Source organism: Manacus vitellinus, unplaced genomic scaffold (genome assembly GCF_001715985.3).
Source record: "Manacus vitellinus isolate BGI_N305 unplaced genomic scaffold, ASM171598v3 scaffold_26_pilon, whole genome shotgun sequence".
NCBI classification, from domain to species: domain Eukaryota; kingdom Metazoa; phylum Chordata; class Aves; order Passeriformes; family Pipridae; genus Manacus; species Manacus vitellinus.
In genome coordinates, this window is record NW_021939960.1 from 3,861,477 (window position 1) to 3,874,682 (window position 13,206).

General features: G+C 43.2%; 1 protein-coding gene across 1 annotated transcript in view; it reads right to left on the bottom strand.

Annotated features, from left to right (window-relative positions):
• Positions 1 to 8,142: 8,142 nt before the first annotated feature.
• The window catches only part of BMP7 (bone morphogenetic protein 7), a 44,006-nt gene continuing 38,942 nt past the window's right edge, over positions 8,143 to 13,206 (bottom strand). Inside the window, 4 exon segments of the mRNA XM_018074036.2 lie at positions 8,143 to 8,741; positions 9,963 to 10,073; positions 10,698 to 10,774; positions 12,313 to 12,510. Coding sequence (XP_017929525.2) covers positions 8,592 to 8,741; positions 9,963 to 10,073; positions 10,698 to 10,774; positions 12,313 to 12,510 — 536 coding nt within the window. The 3' untranslated portion in view covers positions 8,143 to 8,591.

Genomic DNA, 13,206 nt, shown 5'->3' on the forward strand with positions numbered 1-13,206 from the left:
AAATATTGTTGTCACCTGGCTCTAGAACTGGGGAGCCTCAAAAGATGCATCAAAGCCCAGGTGGCAGCAGGACCAGTGAGGGCTAAATTGCTTCTTTGCTTGGTACCTGTAGACATAGGCAAGGAAATGCTGTGGAAGGTGTTTTGGAGACATAACAAAAGGGATGTTGTGCATGCTCCACCTTTCTCCATAAGTGTGTAACTTAAGTCAGCAGAAATAATCAATGTGATCCATAGAAACCTGTTGTCTGGCAAGAGCACAGTATGCTTATTATTTTTTTTATCTCTTCACCCCTTCTCTGCTAATTTTTAGATGAAGCTACTGTTGGTTTTGAAGCCCTTTTCCAAGCCTAGGTAGGGGTTCAACTCCCCCATTCTTGGGGCAATAATCAAGTTACCTTGCTTTTTTTTATTGCATGTACACACATGATATATTAGAACATGTAAACAAAAACACATATGTGGCTGCAAGGATGTCCAAAGCACAGCAGTGGTGAGGACTTGCCAAGGCAGGCTAAGAGCTGGGAAAATAGGGCAGTTCAGGAAGATGGCTTGAAATTAGTGCTGGAAAATAACCATCAGAAGGGTTGGAGCAAACTCATTTGCGAGTGTCCCTGGTCTTTACCATCAAGCGTCCCTGACTTGATGAGTCCCTGGTCTTCTACCTCTGTTCACAAAGGGAAGGAGGACACTTGAGGGGACACCAGACTGTGTCTGACACACGGTCTGGAAATGAAGCAACAGCCACTCCAGTATCCTGCAGTGTCACAGAGACGTTTTTCTTTTCATTTTCTGAGAGGTGCTGCAGCAGAAAACCAGATCTGCCTCCTCAAAGACTGTCATTCCCATCTGGAGAACATAATATTTGACCTGTGGGCTTAATTTGCTGTCGGTCTCCAACAACTCCCAGGAAGGAGCCTCCATTCCTTTTAACTTGAGGCTGTTACCTCTTGTCCAAATAACAGGTTTCCCAAGGCTTGTTCTCGAACCAGACGAGAAACATGAAATAAGCGAATGCAAAATACAATCTTCTTCCTTTTTGACTAACACCAACAAAAAACACTTTGAAGAGGGAATGCTTTGCAAGTGTTAATTAATAGGATTGTCATTGTGACTCCACATTGCCACTGCAGAGGAGTCAGGCTGCAAAGTGCAGTGAGTCACTGAGGACACACGTCTCTCTCTGGCTGTGATATTTTTTTTATTGAGCATCTTGTTCTCAGCTGCTACTAGAAGCAGGAAATCTCTCAAAGCTGTGAAGAGCTGATACAGTTTGTGTCTTGAATTATTTATGCTTTTCCAACTACTCCTGTGAAGAAATGCCTCCAGCAGCTCTTGTAGGGGGCCATTCCTGAATAAAGACTGAAAGGGTTGCAAGATTGTCACTGAGCAACAGAGGTAGTGGAGGCTGGGCTGGAGGACACCTCAACCTACAGCCTAGACTCCTTCCCCAAGCACACCAACCTCATGCAAGCACTTTCCTACCTTGTCTCATCCTTTTCTGCAGACCCAGTAAAAGAAATTGCAGGACCCAGGGACCCCCTGCCTCTACTAAGTGTAGTCTAAGCACACCCCCACTAGTCTGGACTATGAGGAGCTTTTGGTTTTTTTCCCTGCAAACCAAAAATACCAACTTCTTTTTTAAATATCTGGAAATAAACAGTTACATGATCCACTGAAATTCATAACAAAGGACAAATTGAATCCTTCATGCTGTGTAACAGCCATAAATAAAGGCTTTATGGCTGAGGAGTTGTAGGCAAAACTCCAGCAAAATTGGATTTATTCCCTTCCCACCCCCTGCACTATAAGTCTCTGGAAATGGGGGTTCCAAGGACTTTTCTGACACAACATTAACTGCAGCTTCTTAAACCAGACTCCCTGCCAGTATTTACAGTTCATGTTCTGTGCATGGTATGTGTGTATATAACTGCACCAGCTTTTACAGTTGATTTCTCAGTAGTCATGTGAAACCAAAACAACTCATGGGCTGAGCTGAACTTGGAATCACTTGTGCATTTCTCTGATTTCAAAAAGAAAAAAAAAAATAAAGTCTTACCTTGGTGTTAGGAAAAAGATCTCTTGATTAAAGTTGCTCCAATGTGGCCCAGCCTCTCTGAGTGTCATAGTCCTACTCCCCAAAGCCACTGGCTGGGTCTCCAAGAGAACCCTGCAAGATGGATTTCAGAACCTGGTTGTACCATTCCAAAGCGAGTCGCTGCACACTCTCTTCTTGCTAACACCTGGCCCTGCTTCTACTTGCTATCTGCTCCAAAACTTAGCCCTGAGGTGTCATGAAATATGTCTTTGGAGTAATGAACCAAGTCCTAAAACTGCAGTCCAGCCAGGCCATTCCTTGTTAAGGAAGAACAACTCAATTCAGTGGATTTAAGAGCTAGATTCTAACCAGGAGCCAAATATAGATCAGTAGTGGCAGTAGGTCACTGTGGGAAATGTATAAAGAAATGGGAAGCAAAACTCACATGTCAGTTTTGGATCAGCTGATCACGTTGGTTTGTGCTCCTTTCTTGTGTGCTTAGTATGTAGTCAAATATAGAGCTAAGATGAGGAATTTATTACATCTATTCTCATTAGGAAGTTGCCCAAACATCTCTTTTTAAAGAGGCTGAGTAGTGCTTCTGCCCAAGGCAGGCAGATATAGAGCCACCGACCGCTCTGCTGTTGTCTACAGCTTGTTACAGACGCTGAACAAAATGGCTTAAATTGTTGGGACCTGAGAAATGATATCTTTGAGCTCTGACCCTTCATAACCGAATCCAGACACTGAATGTCTCTGCTTCCACATATTTTATATGAAGCACCTGACACAGCAGCAACAAATAACATGGGAATAAATCCAGCTGCCTGCAACAGTTCGCCTTCATTAGCCAAGCCAAAGGTCACCTTGCTGGTGTCACCAGCAGTGTCTGGCCACTACCGGGGCCATTGCCCACTCTGGATCTTAGTGAAGAGATCATGTAAAGAAAGGGAAGGTGGGGAGCCAGGCTGAAGGGCTCCCAGGGCCTCTGTGGGGCTTTTTGCACCCCACGGTCACAGTGATATTCTAAACCTGTATGTGCTGCTTTGGAAATTTAGCACAACCCTGAAGCCCTGGGCTTGAGCCCCAGGTGCTGACATGCTAAAGCACAACAGATCCACTGAAGTCTTGGCATCTCCTCCTTTTTCTTAAGAGCTGCTTAAAATAAGCCCATTAGCCCAAAGTTATCAGCAGCACAGAGCTGCTAACTCAGGAGTCACTTCAGCTCCCAGGGAAGGGTAAGAGCATGTTTTTAATTACGGGCAAGCCCATGGACGTTGCAGTGGATAGAGGCACTTGATCCCTCCCAATTCCAGGCACAAAAGCTCCATTCCCCAAATTACTGCTGACTGGCCTGGATTGGGTTTTATTGCAGACAAGCAAGCCAATTCTTTGAGGGTGAGGTTAATTCAAGCAGCCCCATGTAGAGCTTTATCCTGCAAATGGTTAAATGCTTAACCATGTCTGCAAAAAGTAGTCAAGTGCAAAGCTGCCTTCCTAAGGGTTTGTGAGCCCCCTTTTCTCCCCTAGTTTCTCCAGTATTTTTCCATGGTGGAAAAAAAATGTAAAGGTGATGAACCTGACAATGGCTAGTCCTGTTTTCCTTTTAAATATAAAGCCAAACTCAAGCTGTTTAAGATTGTGCTGTCTTCATTTACAGAATTAATTCACACATCAAGATTCTATTAATTGGAGGAAACAGCAGATTTTTCCTAAAGTGGCAAACCTTACAATAAATAAATTTCAAAATATTAAAATTTAAAAGTGTGCTCCTGTTGCCTGGACAGGAGCAACAAACCCTTGGAAAACCCATGTGCACACTAGGAAACAAATCAGTGCATTAAACATGTTATCCAAAACTCCTGGGCTTTCTTAGATGCTGGTTAAGGAATACAAATTCCACAACTTTAAGCAGGAAAAAGGAATAGATATTTTTATTTAAAACAGAGTAACTAAAAGTGGCCATAATAAACCATTTGTGTTGCTTTTGTACTTGGGTAATGAATGACTGTAGTATAAAGTGCTCCTAGTTTTTGCCTCGAGGTCTTGTCAATCATTACCTGATAAATAAAAACTTCAAACAGGCTCCTTTTAACTTAATTGGGCAAAATTTCTCTCTGAAGGAAAGGCTGAATACAGAGAATAATGTGTTTGTGGCAGCAATGGAAGTCAGCAAGCAGGGTATTTGGATGGAAGCATAGAGAAGATGCAAATTCTGAACTCAAAAGGGGAGTCTTTGGGGGTTTTTATCTGTTCCCATTGCAGGCAGAGCTGCAAGGACTGAATCCAGCAGCAAAGGAAATCCCCCAGCCCTTGGCCTTGCTGCTGAGCTGTGCTTGCCCGAGTTCTGCCCTCCCTCTCTGGTTTTAGGCGTTACAGCTGACACTTCCATAACAATCAGAAATCTTAAAATTACACTAAGCCTTATTTAAATCATTATTTTTTATTATACGACCATTGGCAGCAATGGAGGCAGTTCCCTGCGTGGGGACAAAAGGGTCCTATTGTCACTACTGGAACAGATCTGAAACAGCTCAATTAAGCAAACATAACATCCTCAAAGTCTGGCCTGAAAGGAAGTTAAAATAACTGATCTATAAAATGTTTTAAATGTGCTTTAAAATGTCATTACTCAGATAAATTTAGCTGTTTTGAAGCTCGTTCACTAGAGTTTTATGGCCCTGCCAGTTTATGGCAGCGCACGTATTGATGTCAAGAATTCCTCTTCCAGAACAGTAGATGAGGAGACAAAGCCACGGGAGTGCTGCAGACCAAGGGGAGGCTGCAGCCGGCTTGGGAACAGAGTTTTGGCTCCCAGGCTGGGAAAGCTGCTCCAAAGCACATCCAGCAAGTTGTGTGTATTTGTGGCAGAGCTGGAAACCAACTGATATTTCATGATATAAGGCTGGACGTGTTGAAGTTAGTGGTAAAGCTGCTGTTGGCTGCAAGACTGGCCCTGCAAAGCAGCATGATTGATTTCTTTTATTTTTCCTCCCCTTTCTGGCACTCCCCTTGACTTACACTGGATCTAAATGCAGAGAATTGGGACCATAATGAGAAATACCAGAGGATCCTTTTTCTAAAATTAGTCCAGGCCTACAGAAGCCGAGGAGGTATTGGTTTAGCTCAGTAAAGGTCTTTCCACTGATGCTTTGCTGGACTTCCAAGCAGTGCACAAAGCAAATTTATTTATGAATTTGTAATTGCTTGTGGAAGATGGCAAATTAACTCCAAAATGCTGATGATTTAATCTTCTGGTTCAGCAAATACATCTACATAAACTGGCACTACTCTGCTCGCAGCTCAAAGTAAACAAGAACCCCAAAATTGCTGTTATGCCCCGAAGATATAAAGTTTAGTTAATAAGAGGGATTTAGCCCGTTATTTTTTTCAGCTGCCTCCATAGCAATGCAGTGTGGTATCCACAGTAGGAAACCTCATGCCAGCAGCATCTCTGAAATATGCTAAAACAATCTAAATTAGAAAATGTCAGCTTCTTGGCTGATGTTTCTTTGGAGTTTCTTTCTTCCTTTCTTGTGCCTCTATAATTTTATTGGGATGACTAAATCTCTGAACTATGTTAGCAGTAAACAGAACTAATTTACCCCCTGCTTCTTTGAAACAGCTGCTGACAGCTGCACTATAATTCAATCATGGATCTTTGCAGTGCAGACTGCAAAACACATTCATATTTTTTGTATTCTTCCCTCCCTGTTGTATTTGGACCAAAGGAGTTGCACCAAATAGCAACATGTGCTGGGTTTGCCCGTACATAGAGATTGAGCTACATGAAAACAGAGGCTCAAGATGAAATACTGTCCAGCCAAAAAGGTTCTTTGAATATCAGGAGAATAACCACACAGATACACAATGTCGTCGGGATATCTTTTGTAAAGTTGCAATGATTTATTTTACTAGTTTGTACAAAAAGGCTTCTGACAACTGCTCTAAGAAAAGAACCAGAAATGTGTATGCATTTTTGCCAACTGTTAATAAATATCTTCTTAAATAAGGAAACAAATGTGTTTAGGAACTGAGAATCATCTTTCCTGGATGTGATTGAAAAGGAATTCAGAGATGGAAATAAATAATTCTTCTTCCGCCTGTGACAACTATTTACATAAAAATGTACAAACAGTGAAGCTGATGTTGAGCCTAGCAACAGAAATCTTGTTATTATGTGTAAAAACAACAACAAAAAAACCAAAACAGAAACAATCCCCACATAATATTTAATATATGAATCCTATACAGCAAGATACTGTGGTCCAAGTTAAAAATGCAATACACCAACACAGTGACCACCAACACTGAAACACCCAAAAGAAACAACTACTCCTTGACTACTAAATAGTGGAAGTTTAGGCATGATCAGCTTTTAATTTTCTAGGCAGCACCTTCACTTCCTTTAGGAGGTTTACAGAAGCACTGGTGTATATACGTATGCAATGTCAAAAGATGCTTCCCATCAATGTGATTTCAATTCCCCAGCCTAAATAAGTGATGCACTGAGGGCAGTTTTGGCTGTTTATCAGGACATGGTCATGTCTGCAGGCTCCAGGAGAGATGGTCTTTTGGCTTCAGCTGTTGTCCTGCTGTGGGGCTGCCTGTAACTCTTTGGCCAAGGTCTCACCTTGGGTAGTTTACAGGAGTCCTGCCAGTGGAACGTGCCTGCTGCAGCCAGGTTGGTCCTGCAGAGGCTGGAGTTGCCCGGGTTGGATGCCAGGCACATCTGTCAACGTAGCAACTGCTCACCAAGGCCCCTCTCCAAAACCTACCGACGTCATGGGGGGACTTCCACGTTCCCATCAGCCTAACCCTGCTACTGAGAAAACTGCTGGGAAAACACCAATTGACTTGGATGAGATTAGAATTAGACCATCATAAACAAGTTTCCAATTTATTTCATAGACAGTAGGAGTTTTTTTAGTTCCTTTGCTTATTCTTTTTAAAGTGAGGCATCTGGTCTGGATTTGATCTGTGACTTTAAAGGGAGAAGAGCAGTGAGTGATGTCCCGAATGGGGTGGTTGTGTTCATTTATCTTCTTTCTCTAACTCTCCTCTAAGGCAAAATATGGAGCCAAGTTCCCACTGCAGCTACATTGCTGAGCAGAGACCCATCTCCAGGGATTTATTATGTCCTGGACCCATCTGTTGGAGGTTTAGGTTTTTGAAGTTTGGAGATTTAGAGCTGGGTGTGCTGTGGACCTGTTGTTTTATTGGGCAGAATTTTCTTTTTATCCTCATGGTGAAATTTATGCCAGTCCTCCTTTGGTAACCAGCACATGCCAAAGTGGGGAATTGGTTTGTGATTGGTTGCTGCAACTTTGTATTCTTCTTTGCAATAACTTTAATAGAGTTTTAATTACTTAAGTGTGATGTTTGTGTAACCTGTGACTTTTAAAGAAGGAAAAACAAGAGCCTTGAGGGGACATTTTCTTGCTTCTGGTTTCAGCTTTTTGGGGGCTCTTGAAAGGGATTTTTTTGGTGGGTTTTTTTTGAGGAGAAGCCAACAGAGCAGAGGGTTTATCAGAAGCACTGCCCCTGGGAAGGAAGGCTTCCCAGCTTGTTTCTAGTCTGTATGGTACTGGGTGTATGCCCCAGCTTACAGCACCTTCTGCACTTGAGCCTTCATGTTCTCCAAAAAGTGCTGGAACTTGTTCCCCCAGTGAAGTCAATGGACATTTTCCAAACAGCAGTGGGATCTTTAGCTGGAGTACACAGCTCCATAACTGCTTAGGATACCCCAGCTAAAAGTTAGGTTAATCTCTGTTTCTCAGCATTTTGCTGCTTCGTGTTACAAATTTATAGCAAATTCAAATACTTTCTGGTTGCAAGAGGAAATTTCCTTCCCTGTTGATAGTAAAAGTATGCCCCGGAAGTCTTGCTCTTTGGAATTATTTCCTTCAGTTCTTTTGCTTGCCAATTAATTATTATTTTCTTAGCCTGGTCCATGCTTTGAATTTGTGTAAATCCACATCCAGCTTTTGCTACTGTATTTTAAAACTGGAAGTTGCACGTAATTATCTTTGGTTTTGCTCATGAAATTGAAGCAGAGGGATGGAAGTAATAATTCTCTAACAAAATACCTGTTCACTCCAGGTATATTTTGTTCAGTTATTTTATTGCAAACTGTGTTACAGGAACTACACACACTTATTAGTCACAGCACAGTCTCACCTCAGATAGATTATTACTGTTTAACTCACAATCAACACTGGTGAGTTTGCAATCTTCAGAAAGACTCATCTGCAAAAGTATGTATTGTAGGAGCCAATTTTGTAGGCAGATTAGGTTTTAAACAGTTTCTCTGGCTTGTTTCAGTTTACAAGCTCATTGTCTGCAATAAACTAAAACAAAATGTGTTCAAATGCCACTTTAGATCCAGAAACTGTTCCATTGTCTGATCTTTCAGAGGCCTGGTCCTAAAAACTGTTTGGGATTTTTTTTAAACCCATGGCTGGAGCGCTAAAATGTTCCCCTCCCCCACATAGCCATACAAACCCACTCTTTACAAATAACTTTTTTCTTCCTTCTTTTTCTTTCCTACAAGTCTAATGACAGCCACATGCCCGTACCACCATGTTCCTGTATTTTTTTAAGATAACATTGGAGCTGTCATCAAAGTAGAGCACTGAGATGGCATTGAGTTGTGTAGGAGCACAGCAGGGTTTCGGCACAGTCTCTGGGTTTATAAAGTGAACCTGGGGAATGAAAGTAGAGGCATGTTAGGATTTACTTCTCCCCTCTCCTCCCTCAAGTTTTTCTTTCCCAGAAAACCTTCTGTCTGTCCCACCCCCTCACTCGGACATGTTTGGAGCACCTGGCTTTGTGTACAAACATCTTGAGATGTCCCCTGCGTGTGCGGGGGCTGACGCACGCGCCCAAGGCCGATCTAGTTGGAAATCTTTCAGTGAGGCAGGTTTTCATTAGAAAACTCCCATTTGTCAGAGCAGTCAGTGTGTTCTGCAGTGGGTACCAGTCACGATAAACTCTGTGGGATGTGTGGGTGAGGTTTTGTTAAAAATCCTTTCAGCCCTGGACAGGGGACCCTGTCCCCGTGCCCAGCAGCACCAACACCCAGTGGGGGCCAAGGGATCCAGGTCCCCTGTGCTCCAAGATGTGGGACCTCCAAGGTGAAGGGGGTAAAAGGCAAATAAAGACAATCTACCAGGAGAAAAACATGTAGATATTTCATCCCTTGGAAACAGTTGCTTCTAGTTTTCCTAATATTTTTTTGCAATGTTGTCTTTAGATATGCACAGGACATGGGATATCGGTGAGAAGGTACAGTGAGCCTCTTTGTGCCCTGCAGATGTGTGCAGGAGTCCTGGAGCCCAGCTGGGTAGGGGAAGGTGTCCAGGCAGGCAAGTCAGCTGGGGGTGCAGTGGCTTTGGTGACACAGCTGGGCTGGGTAGCCCCAGCCAACAGTCCCCCCAAACACAGGTGCTGTGTCACGAGCTCAGGGCTCCCATCTGGACAACTTTGCACAACTTCATAAAGTAAATACACAGCCCAGCTGCTCTGTGCATGTAACTCTGGGATTCATTGACCCCTTCCTCAGTCTGCCCCCAAATCCACATTCAGTGGATCCTTACAGAGCTCTTCCAAGGGATGCTGATAGTGGGTCTCACACCTTGCTCTTTCATTTGCATGCAGTGGGACTAAACCCCCATCATGATGTCTATCATAGGGCCCTTTCAAAGTAGAGAGAGCATGTCAATGCTTGCAGCAAAGACAGGGTAATTTTTAGCCAACTATTAATTCAGGCCACTTGGCCAGACATGTTGAGCAGATTCTGCAGGCATCGTATGAGCTAACGCACACCTTCCTTCTTAGGTCTTAGAGCCTCTTTTGTGTACAAACTTCTTTCTGAGCAGCACCTATCAGATATAACCCTGTACCAGGAGCTACAGTGCACCTACCAGTGTCTGTACAATGGCATGGTTTGTAGCATTCATGTATGAGTTCAACGGGAAAGCACATTCTCCTTCACAGTAATAGGCAGCGTAGCCCTCCGGAGCGATGATCCAGTCCTTGAGTAAATTGAAGCCATTAGATTGTGGAGAAAGACAGAAATACTGTGCAGTGAAACAAAAAGCCAACCAGCACATAAACCTATCCATTCATACATCCATGTACAGTTGCAGTGGCCTGCAAAATAAATATCTGGCACACTGGCTTTTTTAATGCTCTCTTATAGCCCTCTAAAGCAGCTGCTTTTCCTGGAGGGACACATTCTACTTTGCAAATGTGCCCATATTGTAGCTGAACATCTGGGTTTAGTTGTTTATCCATTCAGCAGTGTCCTCCTGGCTGTCCACAAGGATCACTTCACCCAGCACTACAACACAGATACAAGCTTTCAGAAAGGAATATGTGTTTATCTAGGTCTAAAAGAACAGGTAGCTGAAAAAAGAGAGCCTTCAGCAATGCCAGGGCCACAGTTCCTCAGAAAGACCTAAGGGTCTTTGAGTTTCCAGCCAACCTCATGCTAAATATTTGTATACACAACTTAGCAGAAGCACTGAAGCGTGCTAAAGGCAATATACAATTTTTTCACCCTGAGAATTATAAAAAAAATCCAGTTATTGGCTTGATCTCACTACTCAGCTGGATAAGTGATGTGCAGAGGCACCCCAGTGACACACAGCCCTTACCTGCCACCCCAGGTCCCTGAAGCTGACGTAGAGCTCGTGCTTCTTGCAGGCCTGTCTCTGGTCACTGCTGCTGTTCTCTGCATGGGGAGAATGGGTGGCCATGAGCTTGGGCTGCCCCAGCACCCACAGCCCCCAGCAGGGAGTGAGGCATTGCTGCTCATCTCTTGCACATGGGGCGCCTTTTTAACCATTTCAATTTTAGTCATAAAATAATGGCAGCATTTAACTCATATGAAATGCCCTTCTGGCTTCTTGTGTAAAGCCAGAAAAGGTCTGGGAAAATAGCTATTTTCTTTTTCCTTTTTATTTTTTTCCCCTGACCTCCTAGTAGCAACACACAGATCTCTCTGATTATAGTCTACGACACAGAAGGACAACCTATGAAAAGAGTGATAGGGAAAGGCACCCTTTACCTATTTTCTAAATTCCTGTCTTTGAATCACTGCTGATAGTTGCACCTTCAGGTCTAAAAAAGCAACATGGGATATTAAAGTAGTGTAGAATCTGCTTTTCTGTCCAGTGCAGCTGGATCCAGACTACAGACTCCTTGCAATGGCTGATAATGATGAACCAATGAATAAAATCTCAATCATGGAACTGAACAACCATAACTCTTCATGCAGTTTTGAAACCGTGTGCCCATCCTGGACATGTAGCCTGAGCTGGAGATCCAAGTAGAAGTACCACAAAGAATGGCTTGAGCAGAGTTTTTTCATGGAAAGGCTTGTCAGGCGTTGGAACAGGATGCCCAGGAATGTGGTGGAGTCACCACCCCTGGAGGAATTTGGCACTTAGTGCCATGGTCTAGTTGTGAGGTGGTGATTGCTCAAAGGTTGGACTCGATGATCTTGGAGGTCCTTTCCAGCCTTAATGATTCTGTGATTCTATAAAAATATGACTTCAACTCTTGTTGTTGGAAGCTGTGTTTTCCTTTTTCTCCTGCCTCCCACAAGCTCTCCTTCCATTCAGTGAGGCTCTCACAGAAACAGAGCTGGAATTTGCTGCTGCCTCTGCAGAGTGAGCCCTGTGCTGTGGCTCCTGCTGGGACCATCACCAAGGGCCTGTTACTCTGAGGTATCACATAATTAAGCCACATTTCTATTTCAAATGCCTGATGGAGTTTTCTTCCATATTAGGAAGCAGAGCTCCCCCCAGAATAGCTGTGGTTATCCTAAGAAAGAATAGGTTTTCCTCTTCCATGCAAGACTTTTGGGACTACTACACTCTTTGGGGGCTAAACTTAAAATCATAAACTCTGAATATGGACAGCCTTTGGATTCAGACCCTCTGAAATATTGTTTTCATGACTTACTCATTTCTTTAATGTAATTATCTTCTATTTCAAAATGAGAATTTATTTCATGTGGGAGCAACAGAGTTCTTCTGGTTAGGTGGGTTTTTTTTCATTTGGATTAAGAAATCCCACAGTTTAACGTTGCACCAACGAAACATTCTTTTTCTAACTTTTTTGAAATAATCCCTAATCCCACGTACTTTCAAACCAACACTTGAACACTACTGGTGGACCAAAGGGGCAACAAGCAGATGTCGTGGGAGAAACCGTTCCCACGTTATCCCAAACCCAGAAACACGGACCCAGCAACCCCCAGCGTACCTGCAATGTTTGACACCCGGAAAGCTTCCTGGTTCTTTGGCGTTTTGGATCGATTCTGGCTCCTCTGCTTCCCTCCCGTGGAGCGAATACTGCGGAGATGGACCTCGGTGGCTTTGAAGAAGGCGACAGTGAAGGGCTGCTTGTTCTGAGGGCCGTGCCTTCCGATGAGACCCGCCAGCTTGGGGTTGATGCTTTGCCCTTGAAGCAGAACAGACTGATAAGAGGGGCTGCAGCAGCTTTTCCAGCACGGTCAGGATAACAAGGAGGAGAGCTGCTGGCTGCTAAGGGTGATTCCTGTAGGCATCGATCCACCAAGGACCTGGACTTAAATGGCAAAGCTGCTTCTGACAAGAGCAGCTCTGCACAGCTAAACTTCATTTTATATCTGTGTGTAAAAGTTACATAAAATAGCCCTATATATAATTATTTTACCCTAAATCCGCTTAGCATTAACTTTTCCTGCATTCTTTAGAGGGGTTTCTTTAAGTTCACCAACCTATAATTTGAAGTGATCCTATAAAAGGAACCATAAAACTCAGCCCATAGGAACACTAAATTCCCACTGGAAGGTTATTAACTTAAAATAAAAATGCCTTGTATGGAATGCTGACAGAGTTCCAGATATACCTTAGTTGAAAAAAATCAAATGTTTAGAGACATTTTGCTTATTGCTGCATCTTGGCACTACCATATCTGATTGCTTTGTTGCAAAACTGCTGGTTACCATCCACGTGTCCTTCATCTTGGGCTTTAAAATAATTTGATTTTTGGTAAAAGACAATTAGGTGGTTTCTCTGTAGAATTAATTATTTACAAAAAAGGCAAGGAGGTGGTGGCAGTGGGAAATTTAATATTTCCCCCTGTTGCCTCCAAAGGATGTCTGGGTGCTGCTGT